We start from the raw sequence: 24,255 nt of genomic DNA, 5'->3' as shown, positions 1-24,255 counted from the left end.
CTTCCTGTCTTATTTCTTTGCTCACAATGTTCTCTGCTTGTTAACAATATTATATAATCTTTACTTACATAAATCCTATCTATTTTTTTATGATCTAATTCAAACTCCCTCTTCCCTTGACCCACTCTAATAGCAATCGTTCCCTCTTCTGTAATCCTAGAATATTTATTGTTTATAGAAGTCATTCAACACAAAAAATTTTACCATCTGCTGCAAATTTTTTTGCTTCCTGCTTTTCACATGTAGGTATTTTAGCTTTCCAATTTTGAATATGACTTCTTTTTTTCTTGTATAATGCCTTGTTCTAAGCCCATAAATAATAGTACATCAACATAATTCACTTTTAATAATGAATGATGGGCTATTCTATCCAACATACCCCTCTTTCATGTAAAATACTTGTGATCCTTTCTGTGTCGACATAAGAAACATTCAAACCTGTAGAAAATTTCTGAGTTTATTTGAGCCAAACTGAGGACAATTGCCATGAAGCAAAATCTCAACAGATTGAAAAGTTCCAGCGAATGGCAGTTTTGCACCTTATTTTAATCAAAAGAGGAAATATAAGTGGGTTACATGAAATCCATTGGTGATAGATTGTGGAGGCAGGAGAAAGCAAGGGCAAGGGCAGGAACCTCTGGGATTGGATAAAAAGTAAAATGATAGACACATACTTCTTTCGCATAGATGGGCACAGAATAGTTAGCAGTCGTCAATTAACAATGAGGGCATTTGTCATCTCAGTGGAGCAGAGCAGTGCCTGTGCTTTGAGGGGTCCAGTAAAAGGAAATTATTTTGACATTCCAAAGGTATTTTATTGTAGTTGCAAAATGACAACAGACAGGCTTTGTTAAGGTGAAAATTGACCTTTGTCAGGGAAGATTTCTAGCCTAGGACATGACTACTCACCATAAACTGCTTTTAGTTAAAAAGTTTTAATTTCAAACCATCCTTTGTGGTTACTTTCAGTCTCTGAGTTTGTAAGACTGCCATACAGGCCTCCTCTGAGCTTGTCAGGTTTGGTATGTGGCCCCTTTTCCTCCACATCTGAAAGGAGGACTTAGCCAGATTGAATGGATAGCTAGTATGTAAATAACTATGATTAATTAACTGACTTTTCTCAAGCCCGAAATCTGAAAGAACAACTTTTACTTCCTCAAACTCTCTTTGAAGCAAATGTTGAAGGAAGCTCTAAATGTTTGTGAAATTGTGGTGATGACTATCTTCTGTTTCCAATTTATATAACATCTGTATCTGCAAGTGTTTCCTAACTCAATGAATCCAGTGGGTTTACTTAAAATTAGCTTTTCTTTGGGTTGTGACACCAACCCACTGCTTTCCAGCATAATTTGAGAAGGTTAAACTTTCTTAGCTTTTGCTGTGACTTCTCACAACATTTTCAGGAAAATCAGGTTCTTGCAATATCTTTTTTTGGCCTCTACCAACTACAAACCATTAGGCAGTTAAATCAGCATGTTTACTGGCAAACGGTTAACTATTCTACTGGGAGAAGGAAAGAATCTCTGCACTGGCTGAGAAGAGAAAACCCTGGCCCCATTCTACTAGATAGTCACATACCCTTCAGAAATACTTCATCAGAGGAGAACTTTTCCCTCAGTTCACTTTGGAACCTGTTTCTCCTTTCTCATTCCAAAAATACTGCCGGTGAAGTTTTCAATTGGGGATGTTTCCTATACTGCTTTGAACCCCATCTTTCTTTCTGTGTTGTTCTGTGCTAGTCCGTCTTATTCTGTCCTTAGGCTTTAGAGATAATTTTACCGTTTGCTGATGGTTCTACTCTAAACATTTGTCTCATGCCAGACCACATTAATTTTATTGCTTAGAAATCTCAAATTCATGAATATTCACACTTGTTTCCTGCCAAGTTTTCCCAAACACTGGTTTGATTCACTTAGGGGAATTATGCTTCATTTAGAGTTAGGTTATTCTGTTGTAGCCGCTGGTTATATTTTTTAAATGTTTGCTTTTCTTTTTTCCTTTAGAGCAGTTTTATTATTTTATTTTTTATTACAATTATTGGGGTGACATTAGTTAATAAGATCATATAGGTTTTCAGGGTACAACTCTATTATACGTGATCTGTATATTGCATTGTGTGCCCACCATCCAAAGTCAAATCATCTTCCATCATCATATATTTGGCCCCCTTTACCCCATACTAATTCCTCCCCCTCCCTTCCCCTCTGGTAATCACCATACTATTGTCTGTGTCTATGAGTTTCAGTTTTATATCCCATATATGAGTGAAATCATATGGTCTGAGCTTTTTCTAACTGACTTATTTCACTTAGCATAATATTCTCAAGGTCCATCTCTGTTGTCACAATGGCAGTATTTCATCTTTTCTAATGGCTGAGTAGTGTACCAGAGTATAAATACCACATCTTTTTTATCAAAAGGATACTTTGATGTCTTCATGTCTTGGCCACTGTGAATAATGCTGCGATGAACATAGGGGTGCATATATCTTTGCAAGTAAATGTGTTTGAGGGATTGCTGGCTCATCTGGTAACTGTATTCTTAATTTTTTGAGGAGCTGCCATACTGTCTTCCATCGTGGCTATTCCAGTTTACATTCCCACCTGCAGTGACTGAGGGTTTCTTTTTCTCTACAACCTCTCCAACACTTGTTATTACCTGTCTTCTTGATAATAGCCATTGTAACAGGTATGAGGTGGTATCTCATTGTAGTTGTGAAGTTGAACATTTTTTTAATATATCTATTGGCCGTTTGTATGTCTTCTTGGGAGAGGTGTTTGTTCAGGTCCTCTGCCTATTTTTTAATTGAATTGCTTGTTTGGTGTTAAGTTGTATGAGTTCTTTTTATAATTTGTATATTAACCCCTTGTCAGAACTGTTGTTTGCAAATATCACCTCATATTTGGTTGGTTGTCTTTTTGTTTTGTCAGCAGTTTCTTTTGTTTTGCAGAAGCTTTTTAGTTTGATATAGTCCCATTTATTTATTTTTGCCTTTTCTTCCCTTGCCTTTGGGGTCAAATTCATAAAATCTCTCTATGAGTTTAGTACCTATGTTTTCTTCTATGTAATTTATTGTTTCAGATTTCATATTTAGGTCTTTCATCCATTTTGAATTAATTTTTGTACATGGGGGCAAACTGTTGTCTAGTTTCATTCTTTTGTGTGTAGCTTTCCAATTTTCCCAGCACCATTTCTTGAAGAGGCTTTCCTTTCTCCATCATGTGTTTTTGGCTCCTTTGTCAAAAATTATTTGCCCATATACATGTAGTTTTATTTCTGGTGTATCAGTTCTGTTCTATGTGTCTGTTCTTCTGCCAGTACTATGCTGTTTTGATTATCATAGCTCTGTAGTATAGTTTGAAGTCAGGTAGTATGTTACCTCCAGCTTTGTTCTTTTTCTCAGGATTGCTTTGGCCATTTAGGGTCTTTTTTAGTTCCAAATAAATCTGATAATTTTTTGTTCTATTTCTTTAAAAAAATGATATTGGTGATGGAAATTGCATTAAATTTGTATATTCCTTTGGGTAATATGGCCATTTTAACTACGTCGATTCTTCCAATCCATGAACATGGAATATCTTTCCATTTCATTGTGTCTTTTCTGTCTTTTTTAATATAATGCTTTGTAGTTTTCAGTATATAGGACTTTTACATTCTTTGTTAAATTTATTCCTATGAACTTTATTCTTTTAGTTTCGTTGCAAAAGAAATTGTATGTGTTTTTTCCACTTGTTTTCTGAAATTCCATTGTTAATATATAGGAAAACAGTGGATTTTTGTGCACTTATTTTTGTATCCTGCAACTTTACTGTATTTGTTTACTATTTCTAATATTTTTGGTGGTGTCTTTAGGGTTTTCCAAATACAAAATCATGTCATCTGCAAAAAGTGACACTTTTATTTTTTTTATTTCTAGTTCTGATGCCTTTTATTTCTTTTTCTTGCCTGATTGATCTAGCTAGGATTTCCAGAACTAGGTTTTAATAAGAGTGGTGAGAGCAGGCATCCTGATTTTAGAGGAAAAGCTTTCAGTTTTTCACCATTGAGTATGATATTGGCTGAGGGATTGTCATAGATGGCCTTTATTATATTGAGGTACTTTCCTTCTATACCCATTTTGTTTAGTGTTTTAATCATAAATGAATGTTGTATCTTATCAAATTTTTTGCATCATATGATTTTATGCTTTCTTTTGTTAATGTGGTATATTACATTAATGGATATGCATATCTTGAACCATTTTTATGCCCCACTTGATCATGATGTATTATTTTTTAATGTATTTTTGTGTTTTATTTCTTAGGATTTTTTGCATCTGTATTTTGCCACCTTGCCCTACTTTAGTTTAGGCTTAAGTATTTTTTACCCAAATTATTTTAATATCCCTATCCCTATCCCTATCTCAAATCCATTCTCTGTTTAGCATGTTCTGTCAGATGAATCTTCATTTATTCCCCTATGCTGTTTTCTCAGCCAGAATGCCATCTTTTTACTTTACTGCCTGGAACACTCATCCTTCAATATTCAGTTTACCATCACTTCCTTTATAAAATCTTCTCCAAGCTCCCCTCAGCCATCCAACTGCTCCCACCTAATATCAGTCAACATTAATCATTTCCCATAACTTTGCCTACAATAACTTTATAATAATGTTTACTTCAAAATATTTAGTGTTCACCATTGCAGAAAAAATTATCTTTGTCAATATTTATTAGAACAGAAAAGACCAGAAGAATTATAGTGAAACTCCTAGAAGCAAGTTTGTTTGGGGTGAGACTTGTATCCAGACTTCTCAAAGCCAAAAGATACAGTTGGCTATTCTATGTGCTCATTCTAAAAAGCTCTGTGCAAAAATACAGACAAGAGTGGTAGCAAAGCCATAACTAGCCATCATAGTTTGAGTTCTGGAGTTTGCACATATGCTCACTCTCACTTCGCTCTGTAACTCCAGCTTTTTACTAATCACTTCTCTCCTGAATCCTGTTTGGTAAGTGATCTATAATAGTCATATTTACTCATAACAGACTCCCTCTTGATTGCCCTGATTCTGTTATTTGCTGACTCTGCTCATGTTTTGCTGGTAAGGGTCATATGTTATAATGATTTTCTCTGTAGTTATGACCATCTGCTATAGAAAGCGTTTCAAACTAGCCTTTCTCTCTTGCCACTGTTTACACCCTTAAACACGATTCCGTTCCTTTATCAGGAAGTTGAATCTTAAAACCGTAAACATTTGCCTCACAGAATGCAAACAAGAAGGCTTCAATTGATCTTTCTGTGAGAATAAATATTGTTAGCCTATGTTTGCAGTCATTTCTTCTCCTAGCCCAGAAAAGGGAGATGAGCCTGCTGTCTTTCCTATGGCATTTTTTTCTGAATAAAAGACTAGGAAGAGACTAGGAAGAAAAATCTGAAGTGAAGAGGACAGTAGGAAAGGGGATAGAAGAGATTATATGCATAATTATTTATGCATAACTCTCACCTGAAATAGTTTCTGTTTACACACTTGGAAAGGGCAATGTGGTAGGTCAGCGTTCCTTCTTAGGAGAAGTGGGATGATGACAGGTTGCTGAAGGTCAATCACTTGATGTATATAGGCTCCCAGCTTTGAACCCAGTAAATTTATCCAAACAGCTATGAACTTAGTTTGTAAAAATGGTGACTGTAGCACATTTCCACAGTGGGAACAGGTTGAAAACAGAAATTTGTTCTCAAGCTCTTTATTCCTTTTATTATTTGCTGTTTTGGTTTCCTGAGCCTGCCATAACAAATTACCAAAACTGAGTGGCTTAAAACAACATAAATTTATTTTTCCATAGTACTGGAGACCTGAGATTGGAAATCAAGATGTGAACAGGGTCATGCTCCCTCCTGAAGCTCTAGGATAGAATCCTTCCTGGTCTTTCCCTGTTTCTGGTGGCTGACAATGTTCCTTGTGTTCCTTGTGGCTGCATCACTCCAGTTCTCCTCTGCCTTCACATGGTCCTCTCCTTTGTTGTTTCTCTCTCAGTCTCTCTCTCTCTCTCTCTCTCTCTCTCTCTCTCTCTCTCTCTCTCTTGCTCCAGTTCTGGCTCTCTCTTACCCTTGCTCTCTCACTGTATCCTATATAATAAAAGGCTAAGTGTCTAAGTGTCCAATCATCTGGTCGTCCATTCAACCAATCAAAGCATAATATGCTAATGACTATGATGTGCACTGACCACCAGGGGGCAGACGCTCTGACTGGTAGGTTAGCTTGCTGCTGGGTCCCGGCCTATCAGGACTGAATGAGACAGGCCAAACACACCCTGGAGCCCTCCTGTGGTCCCTGCCTGGCTGCCCAACCTCCCATATCCCTCCCCAGCCCCAATTGTGCACCAGTAGAGTCCCACAGCCTGGCCTGTGCCCTCTCGCAATCTGGGACCCCTCAGGGAATGTCAGAGAGCCGGTTTCCGCCCGATCCCACAGGCCAGGCCAAGGGACCCCACTGGTGCATGAATTCGTGCACCAGGCCTCTAGTTTTTTTTTATAAGGACACTTATCAATGGATTTAAGCCCACATGAATAATCCAGAATAATATCCTTTTCAGATCCTAATTTAATGGTATCTGCAAAGACCCTTTTTCTAAATGTGATCACATTCACAAATTCTGGGGATTAGGACATAGACATCTTTTAGTGGGCCACCATTCAACCCATTACACTCATCTCCATGAAAACAAAACAAAACAAACAAAAAAAACACAAAACTTATACTCTTTCTCAGTCACCATCATACCCAGTGGCCATTATGTTCTATAATATTGACAAGAGAGAATCATAATCTCTCTGATACTTAAATTAAATTTGAAAACATTTTGCTACCATTTGAAAAGATACTAACGTATTCTCTAAGTCACATGTCTCTGTTTAATCTAATAATATAACCTTTTCTATTCCTAGGGTCATATGGGTATACCAGGATCAAGAGGTGCCACTGGACAACAAGGGCCTCCAGTATGTTTTGAAAGCATTCTTTGTAAATCTGGCATTTAAAAAATAATAATGTTAACATGTCTTATTTAGTCTCTCCTTCATATGTGGTTTCTATTTTGGTTCCTGTTCAAGGGTGAGCCGGGTGACCAAGGTGAACAAGGACTAAAAGGAGAGAGAGGATCTGAAGTAAGTTGAAATTGTATAAGTCCATCTGAAATGTATTGTTGGCTTGAGAAAGCAGAGGGGCAGAAGTGGCTGTTCATTGTAATTTAGATGATTATTCTTCCTTCCAGAGCAAGGATCACTGTCGGGTTCTAAACAGTATTTGTCAGTAATTGAATTGAAATATGACTTATTGATTAATTTATGTGTTTTGACTGCCATCCAAATTTCCCTTTACCAGCCGCCTACTCTGGCTTTGTGAAAATTGCCTAAGATTGTCCCAAACTTATTGTCTCTCCTTGGGATTTCAAGCAGAAATACAAGCCTTAAAGCCAGCATTGCAGAGTGAAGACACATCAGTCACACCTATTTGTTTTAGTAAGCTAGGGGCATCCTTGTGATACAGACTCACAATTGGTTTAAAATATTTTCTTCATAAGAGAAATCAATTACTTGTTGTCCAGCAAAGTAAAAATCTGTTGGCTCATTGAATTTAGCCGTCTCTTTCCCTGCGCACACATAGATGTTGCCTCAACCATATGTAATAACTGGCTGTGTAATTTGTACCATCAGGTCATTGTTGCCCTGCTTTTCATGACGTTCTGATTTTAAATTAAATTCTTAATAAAATGTAATTTATTTTAGTAATAAATTAGGGGAGAATAGATAAAAAAGTAATGAATTTGAGACCCTGTTTCTCCTAATATTTTAAGCAGCCTTCACCCATACTTGTGTTTCCCACTTGTGGGAGTAAGTAATTAAATGGGTTGAATCTGATATTACATAGGTGTTCCCTCACCTGAAGCCATTTTGAATAGTGTTGGCATCTACCTAGTAGCTCCCAGTCAGGCTCTTAATAAATAAGAACTAATAAATAATAAGTATCCCATTGAAGGCAACTCTTAACAAAAAAGAAGGCATTTGTCTCAATCACTTAAAATTTTTAATACCCAAATGGGAAAAGTGCCCGGCTGGTGTGGCTCAATGGTTGAGCATGGACCCATGAACCAGGAGGTCAGGGTTCAATTCCCAATCAGGGCTCATGCCCGGTTGCTGGCTCCATCCACAGTAGGGGGAATGCACAAGGCAGCCGATCAATGATTCTCTCTCATCATAACTGATGTTTCTCCCTCTCTCTCTCTCTCTCTCTCTCTCTCTCTCTCTCTCTCTCTCCTTTTCCTTTCCTCTCTCTGAAACCAATAAAAACATTTTTTTTAAAAAAAAGGGAAAAGTTGTGGAAAAATCTGTGAACCTAGAACACTGCTACTGCTTTTACATAACTTCCTATATTTGCATTAAGTGCTTATGAATGCAAATGCTTTTCCAAGGTTTGATTCTGAAATTGCTAATCTTTTACAATTAGTACTTCTATATTCTCAATGTTTTCTCTTTGACATATCTCAGGAAGAAGACATTTTTTTGATGTTTTTTAATATCTGTTATAATTATGCCAATGAAAATCAAATATTCTTTCTAGACAACTGCACCTCCAGCCTACGTAGTTAGCTCTTCCTGGGTATCAGAACTGAAAGGTGCTAAGGAGCCATGGTTTAAATTCTATGTAACCCCGGAGAACTAGTTATTTCCTATTTTGGGTAATGTTCGCATGCAGTGCAAGGTTGTATTAAAAGGCCTCCTAGAATGCAAAATAGTAATAGTTGTTACAAGAATAATCATTGACTCTATTCTTTATTTAAGTTCACCTTCATTGGTCAAGTGGATCCTGTCCATTGCTGTCATCTTGTTTTTGCAAACCTTTAAATTTATAGGTTTGGGGAGTTTTTTAGATTAGGAAATGGCCTCTTTAATTCATGTGAACAAGCTGCTCATTTTGCAGATGAAGAAATTTAAGTCCCAGAGAGATTATGAATTGCCTAATATCATAGAACTAGTTACCAACAGAACCAACACCAGAAACTTTACTTCCTGACTCATGTTATTATATAAAAGGCTCTATTACTTTAAAAAGGTTTATAAATTAAGTAAAATATGATACCTTTTACTTAACCAACTAATTCATTCATTTGGGCTCTCAGACATGAGACTGTGAACTATAAAGAAAAAGTTAGAGTAAGTCAAAATCAACTGCAGGACCCACTACATATTTTAAAAGACTTGTAATGCAAATGTAGTGAACTGTCTTATAATGGCTTTCAAACACTTAAATTCAAGCCAAAATCTTATTTTTCTCATAAAATAAATTCCAGATTTTAGCGGATTGAAATTTCTTGGTTAAAAAAAGACAGAGATTTTAATTCTTGCCTAACTTACTAAATTTATGTTGGCATTTTAAAGCCCTCTAACAAGTTAGAACTAGCAAAATATCAAGATAACTGTTCAGCTTCATTTAAATAAAATCAAACAAACAAGCTAGGGTTTGGACTATATGGCACATTTAAAAATGTTTGTTTTCCAAAGAATCAGACTACCTTCTCTAGTGGTCTATGAACTGGTGCAATCCCAATGAATAGAAAGCTATTTTAAATGGATCTAATTTCAAATGGATGATTGGGTTTTTCAAAGCTAGCCAGAAAAAAAAAGAAAGCAACATTTTTCATGCACTCTTAAGACTACATATAAAATTCATTTGCCTTTCCTATCATAAGAACAAAAAAGTCTATTGATTTATGATGTTCTTATATTTAAAAAGAATAATACAAATAAGTTAAGTGTGAAAGTAATGTAGAATACTTGTAGCTTTATTATATTTGATTCCTGGGGATTGAAGAGTGACTTATTTTTCCTTCTAATGATACCAACTCAATTAATCATCTACTAACACCTTATATGACAACATATTTTTTTGTCTTCGGCCCAATCTGTACTTTCTTACTGAGCAGACCACCTCTGTGTAGGATTAATTTTTAGTAATGGTTGGTTCTTAATTTAGTCGTAAGACTATCCAGCAATTTCAACTTTGAGATTTTTTTTTAAATGCACAATTTTTTAAAAAGTGCCAATGTTCTATACTTCGTTGATCTTTGTGTATTTAAAACCATTGTAAGATTGTGGTTTTTCTAGCTGACCTCTTCCTTTTAGTTATGGTGACAATGATTATAATAAAGAAATCTTTTCTAAATTGAACATATAAAAAGAGCAGAAATTATGTCCTGTTATTTGTTAAGCACTTGTGTTCAATGGAGATATTTTGCCACAGTTGTCCTATTACAAGTAGGAAAATACACTTTAAAAATAATATTTTTAGTCTTGCTTTAGTGTTATTCTATTGGAAGCTGCTTCCTGTTGCTCATCCAAGTCTGAATAACATTCTAGTTTTCATGATGACAGACCCATATATGTAGATTGTAGTACCCAACATTTAACTCTTCTGAAATAATCCCCAACGTAATGGACATCCCAATATGTCATCAGTTTGTGGTGATATGTGAAGCTCTTTGATTCATTTTATTTGAATGTTTGGAATAAAACACTCACAAACATGTGTAGCATATCTGAACCTTGTACCACAAATTTAGGTATACTAAAATTATTGACTTTATTTTCCTTATAATAGAACTTACCTTCTGAAATAATCCCCAACGTAATGGACATCCCAATATGTCATCAGTTTGTGGTGATATGTGAAGCTCTTTGATTCATTTTATTTGAATGTTTGGAATAAAACACTCACAAACATGTGTAGCATACTGAACCTTATGCCACAAATTCAGGTATACTAAAAGTATTAACTTTATGTTCCTTATAATAGAACTTATCAATTGTCCTGAATGCCTATCCTACCTAGTGGTAAAACCTAATTGGTAGAAACCTAGTGAGTTGACAGTCTTTAACTCCATCCACTCAAAAGTCCTGCATTTGATTTAGAGTTTTCCCCACTCGCTCTCTTGTCCAGTTTGCAGGTACATTCTGGGTGGCAATGGTGAAGAAGAGAAATAGAAGGTGACCTTGATCTTCAGTCATCATCTGTTTACACTATAATCCCCTGAAATTCACATCATCCTTTTGGCTCCCAGTTGCCATAGTCCTACCATATTGGCATGTACCTTGGCCCTCCTGGCATGTTAGCACATAGAGCTTTTTTCTTGTCTCAGGTGCAACGTCTCCTTAGATGGGCTTCCAAATTGCCATAGTCCTACCATATTGGCATGTACCTTGGCCCGCCTGGCATGTTAGCACATATAGCTTTTTTTCTTGTCTCAGGTGGAAAGTCTCCTTAGATGGGCTTCTAAGGAGCACATGCATGTGTTCTTGGCCACACAGAAATAACATTCTGCTGCTCCCCACACCATGCTGGGTGCTTGCAGGACTCAGACCCTCTAAAGCCCATTGGCCTGGACCTCTCATGAAGAAATGTCTACTCTATTGCTTGTGTGGACTCTCCATGAGGACATTCAGTGTACCTTATGTGGACTCGCAATGAGGACATTCGTCTCTCTGGTCATCATCTCTGTGCCCAAATCCCCAAACTTATCAGGGATATTATTGTTTCTACCCACCATGAGTCTTAAAGGGCAGAGTGGGACAAAGGGTTCTTCTTAGAGATATACCTGTCGGTATTTAATAGCCTTGCTTCTCTTCTGATCTTTTTCCAACTTGAAGATCTTATATCCCCTTAGGTAGGAAAAATCCTCTGTTACATTGATATAATTCTTCTAAATCTGTTCTTTATGGCATCAATTTTATGACTTGAATCACTTATAACTTTGGTTTTTAATACTCAAAGATAGACTTTTAATATTTAAATATCACGCTCTTATATTTTAAAAAAATGTATTCTTCTCAAACTATGACCTGCCATGATTTTCAGAGGATTATTTTGAAATTCATAAGCTAGGAAAAAGTCTATTTTGAAAATCATAAATCTAGAACAAATCTAGTGTCCATGGGTTATGCATATATATTCTTTGGTTGATCTCTTCTCTCCCACCCACCTTCCACATATGAGTGAGATGATGTGATACTTGTTTTTCTTTGACTGGCTTATTTCACTTAGCATAATACTCTCCAGGTCCCAAATTAGTGCTATTTAAGATAACTTAAATCAGAATTTTTTTCAATTTTTAAAGTCTTTATTGTGTTCTGAAATATATGTGTTGTCACATATATATCATAGGGATCATATGTTCCAAAAGCTTCAACTAAACCCAGGTAACCAACTATCACATATATTTTTTTGTTTCTTACCCTTAGAAAAACTTCACATTAGTGACTTTTTAAGACAAGTAAATAGTTTCAAAGTTTGAAGAACGCTTGATCCATATATTTCCCCATTATCAAATTCTAAAAAAGTTAGATTTTTATCTCATATAAAATGCTCTTTTTCTCTGTGGCTAGATAGACTACTTCTTCTTAAAATGCTCAAGCTCATTTTCAGAAAAAGGTAGTCTTTTTTACTTTCTCATTGTTATCAAATTGAATCTTTGGCATAATTTATCTTCAGATTTGAATAACATCCCATTTTGGTGGGATTATCCTGTTTGTGAAAAGTTTTGATGACTTCTGAGAAATATTTGTGGTAATGATCATAGGCTCTTTTTTTATTATTTATGAACTAGGTCACTCTATTCCACATTTCTCTTTTTAAAATAATTTTAGGATATCATCAGAATAATGTCATAATTTGCAAGGGTAACGTTTCTAACTATCCTGGCAGACCAGTTGCTGCTGAATCAATTAGGATTTAAAACGTCTCAGACATGGAAAAACAAGGAGTTCCGTGGGAAATAAATATCAGTTCTTTAATTCACAAGTATGTTCTCTATGCTTCTAGATAGCACATTTTAGGCTGATTAGGTCATGTCTGTTACTACACTGTCAGGGCTTGGTGATCAGAGACTTTACTTTGCACTCCCAGCACATAACAGAGTCCCTGGTGCAAAATGCTCAATAAATGTTTACTGCTGAATTAATTAAGTACTTAGCCACTTTCAATAAAGAGACAAAGGCCCTGCCTGAAAGTTGTTAAATAATCTATTCAGTTCCTTCTTAGATTTAAGATTTAAATTTTTAAACTATGAATTTGGAGCTAGATGAAAATTGATAGATGATCTGGTCAAATTCTCCCAGTTAAGGTTGAAGAAAATGACTCCCAGGTCATTTAAATGCAGTCCCAGTGATAGCTAGCTAGCTAGTGGCAGTACTTGCTGTAGTGCAGCATCCAAGTCTCAGGGTTCTTTTCTATGCCTTCAAGTTTAATTAAATTTATTGCAATCACTTAACAACTGTGATTTACATTTTTAGGGCCCTATGGGGAAAAAAGGAGCTCCTGGTCCTTCTGGAAAACCTGGGATTCCTGTAAGTAGCCAGCCGTTGGCATCTTTCTTGCTTTTCTCAATAGAGTTGGCAAATTTAGCAAGCAGAAAAGTCTGGGGCCAATTATGACAAGTGTTGGATAAATCAGATTTTCTTCAAGAAAAATGTTAAGCCCCTGCAGGAACATAGAGGAAACAAAATATGACCATTGGCTCAAAACCAAGCTTGCTGTTTAAATGTAAGTCTCTGTAAATGAAGGATGCTGTTTCCAGTATTATGGAGCCCTCTCTGTGGACTCATGCTACTCTCTGATGGTGAACCACTAAAAAACAGGGAACTTGGAATCATGACTAAGTGATTGGTGACAGAGGTCAGAGATCATCAAGTGTGGATAGAAAGACATGAGCTGGATTTTAATTAAAGCACTCAACCTCTCATTTTCCTGGTAAAAGAACAGAAAGTCTTAGGGGGGAAAAAACAAAGTCTTTCATCACAGAACAAAAATTAATTTTATCTTAGCCACCAGTTTCCTCCTCTGATTAGGCAAATATGTGTTGACTGACTTATTAGCAAAGATTTTCTGCTGGTCTTCCCTAGACACCTGCTTTGGGTGTGACCTGTGTTGGTTCAAAAAAGTAGAAAATAAACATAAATCGTAACATGTTCAGATAAGCGATTCGTACAGATAAAATCCAGTTGCCCAAGAGTGGAAACAAATTGTTCAGACTCAAGTCATAGAAATCAGAACTAATTCAAAGTGGCAACAAAAAGAGCTATAATTTGTTCCTTTGGAAAATAATACAATAGGAGGTTTTGTAGATGGTGAATGGCAGCCTACATCCTCAGCAGACAGGTGCACATAGCTGATCTTTTCTTCACAGCTGGGTAAAACCTGAGCTGCGCAATGAGAAATACCAGGGAATTACACTAAAACTGAAAAGGATACACAGTAAATTGCTGATTAGTGTGGCATTTTTGTTTAGGGAACTTAAAGACAGTGGCCTGATCTTTTGAAAACAAATAATAAACCATTAAGGAATCCAAGAAATAAGAAAATTTATCCTGGATGGGGTATTAAAAATGTAAACACTCTCCCCACCCATAAATATAAAGGTATTTGTTATTTAATCACCTGTATAGTATCTCTCTATAATCCAAGTCATTTTTAATTGCCAAGGGGTTTCCAGGCCTACCTGGGCCAAAGGGCCTGCAAGGACAGCAAGGAACAGATGGCATTTCAGGAAACCCTGGAAAAGTGGGACTGCCAGGAAAACAGGGACTTCCTGTAAGTAGATTGAATATTTCTTTGCTTTTCATTCTTCACGTATAGTGTCTCCTTGCTAGACCATAGATATTTTGGCTACCTTTCTTAGCTTTGACGTTGGCTGAAATTAAGCTAATCATTTCTTTAATACTTATTTTGGAATTGTATTTATGATTTCCAGAGAGTATCAATTGGTACATTCGCTTGGATATTTTATATTGAATAACACATATTTTTCACTTATGCCATTTTACACATATAAAATCTTGTAAATAAAGACCATAAAGAAGCAGTTTTAGGGACTATCCAACCTGACTATGTTTTGAGTTCATCAAATGCCACTTTTGGAACATTGAAGCCTTGGCAGTACCTCAAAGTAGGTTCTGCCAAAAATTATTTTTCCTTTACTTTTATCAGTATTTTACTTGACAAAAATTGTGTGAATATTTTTTTTCTCTATATATCTGGTGATGCAATGACATAGATTCTCTCTTATTTTTCTATAAAAGTTCTATCTTATTTTATCAGAAATTTAAAAATCATACTTTATCTTCATTTAGCATTTCTCTTCTTTCCTTCCCTCATGTCATCATAATAATGATATTTGTTGTTTTCATCTGAGGATATGTTTTTATTGATTTGAGAGAGAGCGAGATATCAATGGGTTGCCTGCTGTATGTGCCCCAGGGGGCGTGGAACACACTACCTAAGTTTGTGCCCTGACCAGCAATCAAATCCACAACCTTTTGGTGTCTGGGACGATGCTCCAACCAACTGAGCCACCCAGCCAGGGCCATTAACCACATATTTCCAAGAACCAAGTAAAATTTACCCTGGTATCTTTCTGTTATTTGTACATGTTTATCTGTTTTTCTCTTCTTAAATAATAAATTAATCCTAGTGTTTATCAAATGTAGCATGATGCTGTACCTAAACCCAAACCCAAATTAATAGTCTTCATTTACTATAATGAATTATCTCATTTTTAAAAACAAAAACTATGAAACTATGATGTAACCAACTTAATTTTATTTTAGAAATAAATATCTGCCCAGATTCTATCTGAAAAGGTGAATGTTAATAAAGAGTCTTAACATGGTTTCTATTTATTTAGGGGCAATATGTCAGAACATCAGAGCATTATCAGGTTAAGGTCTAGAAAACTTTGATAGCCTGACTAATGTTTTTAATTAAACTAGTTATCTTATAGACTTCTAGAGGCCCGGTGCATGAAATTCGTGCACGGAGGGGGATGTCCCTCAGTCCAGCCAGTGCCCTCTGGCAATCCGGGACCCCTCGGGGGATGTCGGACCTAAACCGGCAGTCAGACATCCCTCTCGCAATCCAGGACACTGCATGCACCAGTGACCATACTTTTCATACAGGTGAAAGGCATCTTGCTGTTGTATGGGCAGCTACCTTTTTTTTCCCTGATTATAAAAAGTAGTACATAACATTATCCTTCTGAAGCAGTAGTACCATTTTCCCCATCTTATGGGTGAAAAAACTGAAGCAGAGAGAAGTTAAGTAATTGGCTTTGTCACACAGTTATAAGTGTCAGAATCAGGGCTGACCACAAAATGTGTAAGCCAGAGTCCATGCATGTCATTGCTGCATCATCCTATTTTTTCAGTGTTAGAGTAGCATTGCCAGGTTTTAATTTTTAAATCTAAAAGACTGTTCCCAATATATAGGGTAGGGTCCCTAGGCCTGGCCAGCAATCAGGGCCAATCTGTGGGGTGACCGGCAAGGGGATTGGAGGGCCCCCGCTGGTACCCGACCTGGTTGGCGGCCTGGCGGTCAGTGCGCATCATAGCTACCAGTGGAACGTTCAGTTGATTTGCATATTAGGATTTTATTATATAGGATGCCGTTAACATCAGTTGGGTTAAAAAAGGACTTTCATTTGATATCTCAGTCTTAAAAGAAGCTCAAATCTAAAAAAAAAAAAAAGCACAAAACAAAATAATAAGTAAATTTAGGAAGGTTACTAAAATGCAAGATGAATATACAAAACTGAATTGTATTTCTATATACTGACAATATATACTAACAATGAACAGTCAGAAATTAACATTTACTGATAAAGAACAGTTCTTAAAATAGCATTAAAATGGCATAATCTGACCCCCACACACAATGTGCAAACCTGTATACTGAAAACTATATAACATTGCTGACAGAAATTAAAGAAGACCTAAATAAATGGTATGTATTCTATGTTAATCGATCAGAAGACTTAATACTATTAAGATGTCAATTGTCCTATATGTTGGCAGTATCTTAAAACATTAAGCATATAACTATCATATGACCCAGCCATTTAACTCCTAGCCAAGAGAAATGAGAGCTTATGTCCACACAAAAACTCGCACATGAATATTCATAGCAACTTTCTTTGTAATCACCCCAACTGGAGGCAACCCAAATGTCCATCAAAAGATGAATTGCTAAACAAATTGTAGTACATATGTACAATAAAATGCTAGTCTGCAATAAAAAGAATGAGCTATTGATACATGCTACCACATGAATCAATCTCAATATACCAGTAGATATACTGAGGGTTTTTTTAAAGAACAGATAAAAAGGGACACATACTGTGTGATTCTACTTACGTAAATTGTAGGAATTGTAAACTCATCTGTAGTGACCAAAAGCAAATTAGTGTTTTCCTGGAGATGGGAGTGCATGTTGGGAAGCATGGGAAGGATGGCTTACAAAGGGATAGGGAACACTTTGGGAGGGTGAATATGTTATCTTGTTTGTGATAATGAGTTCACAGGTGTGTTCTTTTTAAATTGATTTGAGAGAGAGAGAAACTTCGATTTGTTGTTCCACTTATTTATGCATTCATTGGTTGTTTTTTGTGTGTGCCCTGATTGTGGATCAAACTGGCAACTTTGGCACATCAGGATGATGCTCTAAGCAACTGAGTTAGGTCATGGCCACAGGTGGATTCTTTATTCCAACTTACTTTACATCAATTATACCTTACATAATTGACAATGTGTAAAGTGGTGTTATATTAGGGAGGTGGCAAGGAGAGATGACACTGAGTAATAAATAAGAGTTAGGAAATTAGAAATAATCATTGTGTTGGGGAGCAGGAAAGAAGCATTCTACTAGTAGGTAGAGAAAACCGCATATACAAAGCTAGGAAGAACATTGTGTTTGAAGAACCATAATAAGACCAATTAGGGGCTAAAGTTTAGTAAGCAAGTTATAGAGTGAGTTTGATTCTGTTCAAGTATACAAGGGACACATCATAGTGGATATAGAAGGTCATAGTAAGGATATTGAACATTATTTAAAGACAGTAAGAACCCATTGAGGTTTAAGCTTAGGAGTGACATTATCCAATTTTACATTTTTAAAGGATTCCCTATGGCTCCAGTATGCCAAATGGGTTGGAAGGGAGAAAGATTAGATACAGGAGACAATAAGAAGACTGTTTATTGCAGTATTCCAGGCTACATATGTTCATGGCTTAGACTACACTTGTGAAGTGGAAATGGAAAGAAGTGGATGGATTTAGGTATTATTTAGGAGGTATCTTTAACAGGACTTGATATCCTATATAATAAAGAGGTAATATGCAAATTGACTGTCACTCCTTTGCACAAGATGGTCGCCCCCATATGGTCACAAGATGGCCACTACAAGATGGCTGGCAGGGGAGGGCAATTGGGGGTGACCAGGCCGGAAGGGGACAGTTGGGGAGGATGATCAGGCCAGCAGGGGAGCAGTTAGGCGTCGATCAGGCTGGCAGGGGAGTGGTTAGGGGGTGATCAGGCTGACAGGCAGAAGCGGTTAGAGGCAATCAGGCAGGCAGGCAGGCAAGCGGTTGGGAGCAAGCAGTCCCAGATTGTGAGAGGGATGTCCGACTGCCGGTTTAGGCTCGATCACACAGGGATTGGGCCTAAACTGGCAGTCAGACATCCCCTGAGGGTCCCAGATTGAAGAGGGTGCAGGTTGGGCTGAGGGACACGCCCCCCCCAGTGCACAAATTTCATGCACCAGGCCTCTAGTTTCATTATAAGAGGTAAAGGGAGAGGTGTCAAGGATAACTTCCATATTTTTATCTTTTGCAAGTTTCTAACTCAGTGCATTGTAGTGCTTGTCACTAAAAAAGCCATGACTGAAGGAGGCCCAAATCTTATGGGTAAGGTTATGATATTCAAGTGGAGATAAGTTGGTAATTTAATATTCTAGGCTAGAGCTTAGAGAGGAGGTCAAATATTAATTTGAGAGTCATCAACATATAAAAATGCTCCGATCAGAGTCCTGTAAGGAAGTATGTGGAACACTCAGTTGGAATTTTGAAGAAACTATTTAGAGAAATGTAGACAGGGTTAAGACTTCCAGTAAAGAATGTTTAGGGAACTTAGAGACTATCAACAGTAGGAAGTGGTTATCACCCTTAGACCTGAAAGGTTAAAGGGAAGAAATAATGTCAAGTCAAGAGTCACGTGGAGCCCTAGCCGGTTTGGCTCAGTGGATATTGCTTGGCCTGTGAACTGAAGGGTCCCAGGTTCAATTCCGGTCAAGGGCACATGCCCAGGTTGCAGGCTCGATCCCCAGTGTGGGGCATGCAGAAGGCAGCCAATCAATGATTCTCTCTCATCATTGATGTTTCTATCTCTCTCTCCCTCTCCCTTCCTCTCTGAAATCAATAAAATAATATTTTTAAAAAAAAGTCACGTGGAGTTGTTGGAAATGGGGGCACCTCACAGGAGCCATAGTTGAAAGTAATTCAGCCACTGGCAGAATAGCAAAGCTGGGGGCAATGAGAGAAATCAATATATTACCTCTCTCTCATCCCACTTTTCCGTATCGTAGTGGTACATCCCATTGGCCAACCCTACCTGGAATTCAGAGGACAAGAGAACCCAGGTGAGGCAGTTCATGAAGGTCAGATTCCCAGAACAAATGGTGAGATAGAGAAGGGGCAGTGAGCAGATTAGGGGAGCAAATGAAAAAACAAACAAACACAAATATAAAGTAAACAATGGAAAGAAAGTCCAGACTCAGGCTGTGAGGAATTCTATCATTTAGAAGTCAGGTAAAGGAGGAAGAGGAGACTGCAAAGGAAACTGAGATGGAGTGATTATAATAGATAGGAGAAAAGGAATGTAATGTCATGAAAACGTAAGAAACAATAGTCCAAGAAGGCGAAAGTAGTCAATTATATTTAATAATCCCGAGAGAGTTTGTTGGACATTTTTTAAATAAATTTTGGTTTCATTCTGGCTACTCAGCATCTTAAGCCATTTTTATGTTTAGAAATTTTTATATTTACTCTTTTTTAGTCTTGGCAGGAGACTAGCTTCTACTACAGAAGTCAAAAATTTCTGTCCAGCCAGGGTGGCACAGCAGTTGAGTTTCAACCCATGAACCAAGATGTTACTGGTTTAATTCCAGAACATGGTCAAGGCACATGCATGGGCTGTGGGCTCCAACCCCAGTGGGAGGTAGCCGATCATTGATGTTTCTATGTATCTTTCCCTTCCCCTCTCTATAAAATCAATAAAAACTTTTTTTTTATTCAGACTTTCACTTTCCAGTCCCTCCTTGAAACAAGGATGTAGGCCCCAGACCTAAATGCAACCAATCAGTTCTATATACCTAGGCCTTCATTTGGGGGAGTTGGTGATATATAGAAGCAGGAACAATGGAGATTCTGCTCTTTGGGCAATGGCAGTAACATCAGTAGCATTCAGTTCCCAGGGCTGGCGCACACTGCAATGTCCAAATTCGGGCTGCCTCATCTCCCTTTAATTCTATCCATTTTTCAAACCTGCTTTTCCAGGTTTATCAGTGATTATATGAGCTACCTGTTGTCTTTTCAGTAAATTTCTGCTTAAATTAAATAGGGCTTGTTTCTGGTGTGTGCAAGGAAGAATCTTGTGTACTATCGAAAGCTAGTAAGATGAAATTATAACCATCGTGTTTTAGTATATGGAGGTCATTCATAACTTTAGCAAATAAGCATTTGGTTGATGAGTGAGGGCAGAAACAGAATTGGAGTGCTTCATGAGAGACCAAGGAGAGAATCCAGATATTCAGAAAATTCAGTGGAGAAATTTGGCTCTGACAGAGAAAGTAGGGCAATAACTACAATATGTTTCCAAGTTGAACATATTTTTATATGAGAGAACCTCAGCCATATTTAAATGCTAGAAGTACCTAGTGGAAATGCAGAGGCTGAAGACATTATCAAAGGAAAGAAGAATCTGAGTATGAATTGGTACGACAACTAACCTGTATATTCTAGCTCCATTTCTTTAGTTATTCTCCTTCTAGTTGGGGATGGTTTTTAGAAATCAGATTCTGAAACACGTGTCCCTTTACATATGGCTAGTATAAAAAACTCATTGAATTTTATGATGAAAGAAATTGGAATGAATTACAATAATATTGAATACCTCTCATGGCCATGAAGTTGAATGCTGTCTGGTATTGCAATTAGTAAGCAATGATTTATCAGATCATAAATCATCTTTTTAGCTTTTTGTAAGAATTAAGTTAGAGAAATTTTACATGCATACTTAGGATAACAGGATGTTATTAAGTACTTAAGTGTTTTATATTCATCAAAACAAAAACAAAGTAATTTTTCCTTGAGGAATTCTCCTTTTAATCCTAAAGTTTACTTTGGTATTGATGAATATGGAAATATTTTCTACTGATGTCTCTGCTCCATATAGAATATTTGCTGTGAAAGTAGAATGAGAATGTCTGTTCAATGAAATTAGGTAGCAATGGCTAAACTGGTCATTAGGGAATATGATTTCTAAGATAATTACTTCTAAATCCTACTATGTTGATAGAAAAACTACTTCAGAGAGTAATAGAGTTTCTAAATATTAGCAAATTCCCTGGAATATTTTCAACAAAGGATAAGAACATCTTTCCATTGGTCTTTTTTTTTTTTTAAATCATGGCATTGTGGTGTCTTTTGGCTTACCTTTAAAGACGGCTGAATTTTTCCACTGAGAAAAATATTTATTCAGGGATTTCTAGCATTATGCAACTGCCTGATTTTCCTAAACAATGTTCTTTGGTTTTTTCATTTTGTTTTATTTTGTTGGGGGGTTTTTTTTATTTTTTTTTTTAATGTGGCCAAGGAGTTAAAGAATTCCTGGCATATTCACTCTGCAGTTTCAATGTTTTTTTTCAAGGTCACATGACTCACCGAAAGCCAGTGTTGGGGAGGTTCACAGTTGCCTGTGTGAATTTCCTTCTGTAGAAATGAGAGTTTTAAGACTAGTCAACCGAGCACATCTGTAGTAAATGAATCTACATGCTGTTTTCATTGAGTTGGACTTCTGTACAAGCACAGTGCCTCAATCATTTATGAAAAAGGAAAACAACTTTTCTCTGCAAAGATCATAAATCCATTTGTCATCAAAATGAAGGCTTACAAGTATTTTTTTTATTGCTACAACTAATAAAATTGGTTATTGGGAAGAAGGGAAAAAAACAAAATGAACAACTTGATTTAGGACAAATCAAGGCCTTTCAATCTTGACTTTGCAGTTTGTCAGGTGAATACAGGCTCAAGTGTTGTCTCAAACAAGATGCTTGTCCCCAAAAGAACGTTGAACGTTTTGAGTTTTCCACTTGTGGGTAGTGTCCAGTATAAGAAGGAAACACACACTTCATCAGCCCACTCATAATCCAAGCATAGAGTAGCAGGACCAACGTGGGAGCTTCTATTAGAAACACCAGCAGCCCTGCCACCCATCTGGGCTGTGCCTTCTCTGGTCCATGAGCTAGGCACACTAAAGAAATTTGTTTCTACAAAGATACATTTGTTTCTTCTCAGTATTTTGAAGAAAGAAACATACCTGCATTCAGCAAATTCTTTCAACTCTTGATGACTTAAGAGATTGATGATCAGTTATGCCTTATACTGATTACTACTTTCTCCCTCTTCTACTGCTGCTCCTTTGGCTTATTTTCCCCTCATTAGGAACTCTTCCAGAGCAACCAAAGCTCAGTGTATTTGGCTGCTTACTAGCAACAAAATGAAAGACTTGCTAAAGGATTAACTTTCCTACTTGAATCTTCAATGGCTTGCAATAATCCTATCAAGTTCATACTCTTTGTGGAATGTTGTTCCTTCATAATCTGGTCTCTGTTTATATATATCCAGTCTTACATTCTACCTTTCTCCTCATGAGTGCTGTGCATTTCAGCAAACAATTATTAAGTGCTTATTATGTATCAGGTGGTATTCTACTTGTTAAATATGCATAAAGTTACTTAATACAAAAACTTCATGAAGTAGGAAAACCCATTATCTCCAGTTTACGGAAAAGGAAGCTTAGATTCAGAGATATAAATAACTTGCCTAAGGTCACACAGACAACAAATAACAGAACCAGTATTCAATATCAGGCCATCTAGATTCAGAGAGTGTGTTCTTAACCACTATGCTAGACTCCTTCAAGACTGTATGCTTAATTACTAAGACATCCCCCAAATTCTGTGTATTTCCCTCTCTTTCATGTTTTTATTCACACATGTTTTTCCCTCTGCTTGGAAAGCTCATTCATCTTGCCCTCTAACTTTAGGATGAACAACTTTTTGATCTTCCAGGACTAAATGGAACTGCTACTTTCAGGTGCTCTCCCCTGACCCTGCACTCAGAGTTAAGCATGCATGCTCTGAACTTCTGCACACTCTGTACACTGCTTCTGTCAGAGCCTGGATAATATGGTTTCTATTCCTTATCTTCATGTCTTTCTTCCCCCAAGAGATTGTAAACTCCTGGAGAACTGAGATTGTGTTTTCTCTGTATCTCTAGCACATAGCACAGTGACAGATCCATAGAGGAAGCTCAATAAATATTTGAGGAATGAATATTCTTCGCATAAATATGATTTTGGAGACCTGAGTTTAAAATTAAGATGTGTTAGCTTTTTAACATCTTAAGCATCATCCATAAAATGAGTATAATACATAATTGGTATGGTTTTTAGAATCAAATGAAAATATTGTTTGTGAAATGCTTAGTACACTGCATGGACTTATTGAATCATCATCTTTTAATAATATTAAATATTCATGGTTAAGCTAATATTTATTAATTCAATAAATATTTATGTAGTGCTTAATCTGAGCCAGGAGTTAGGAAATGGAGCAATGAACAAAGAAGTGAATTCATGGGCAAAGAAGTGAATTCATGAAGTATTAGCCATTGCAATTAGACAAGAAGAAGAAATAAAAGGCATCCAAATTGGAAAAGAAGAAGTAAAATTGTCCTTATTCGCAGATGACATGATATTGTACATAAAAAACCCTAAAGACTCCATCATAAAACTATTAGACTTAATAAATGAATTCGGCAATGTAGCAGGATACAAAATTAATGCCAAGAAATCTATGGCATTTCTATACACCAATAGTGAACTTACAGAAAGAGAGACTAAAAAAGCAATCCCATTTACCATCGCACCAAAAAAATTAAGTTACCTAGGAATAAACTTAACTAAGGAAGTAAAAGACCTCTACTCAGAAAGCTACAGGATATTGAAAAAAGAGATAGAGGAAAACATAAACAGATGGAAGAACATACCATGTTCATGGATTGGTAGAATCAACATCATCAAAATATCCATACTACCCAAAGCAATCTATAAATTCAACGCACT

The 24,255-nt window shown here is 36.6% G+C and overlaps 1 protein-coding gene across 1 annotated transcript in view; it reads left to right on the top strand.

Annotated features, from left to right (window-relative positions):
* COL24A1 (collagen, type XXIV, alpha 1) overlaps nt 1–24,255 on the top strand; it is a 197,112-nt gene that overhangs the window by 125,593 nt on the left and 47,264 nt on the right. Inside the window, exons 28-31 of the mRNA XM_005874588.2 lie at nt 6,922–6,975; nt 7,087–7,140; nt 13,318–13,371; nt 14,507–14,614. Of these exons, the coding sequence (XP_005874650.2) occupies nt 6,922–6,975; nt 7,087–7,140; nt 13,318–13,371; nt 14,507–14,614 (270 nt within the window). The remainder of the gene's footprint in view (nt 1–6,921; nt 6,976–7,086; nt 7,141–13,317; nt 13,372–14,506; nt 14,615–24,255) is intronic.

The sequence above is a fragment of the Myotis brandtii genome, unplaced genomic scaffold (genome assembly GCF_000412655.1).
Source record: "Myotis brandtii unplaced genomic scaffold, ASM41265v1 scaffold446, whole genome shotgun sequence".
In the NCBI taxonomy this organism is placed as follows: Eukaryota; Metazoa; Chordata; class Mammalia; order Chiroptera; family Vespertilionidae; genus Myotis; species Myotis brandtii.
This window is presented reverse-complemented; position numbering and strand designations above follow the sequence as displayed.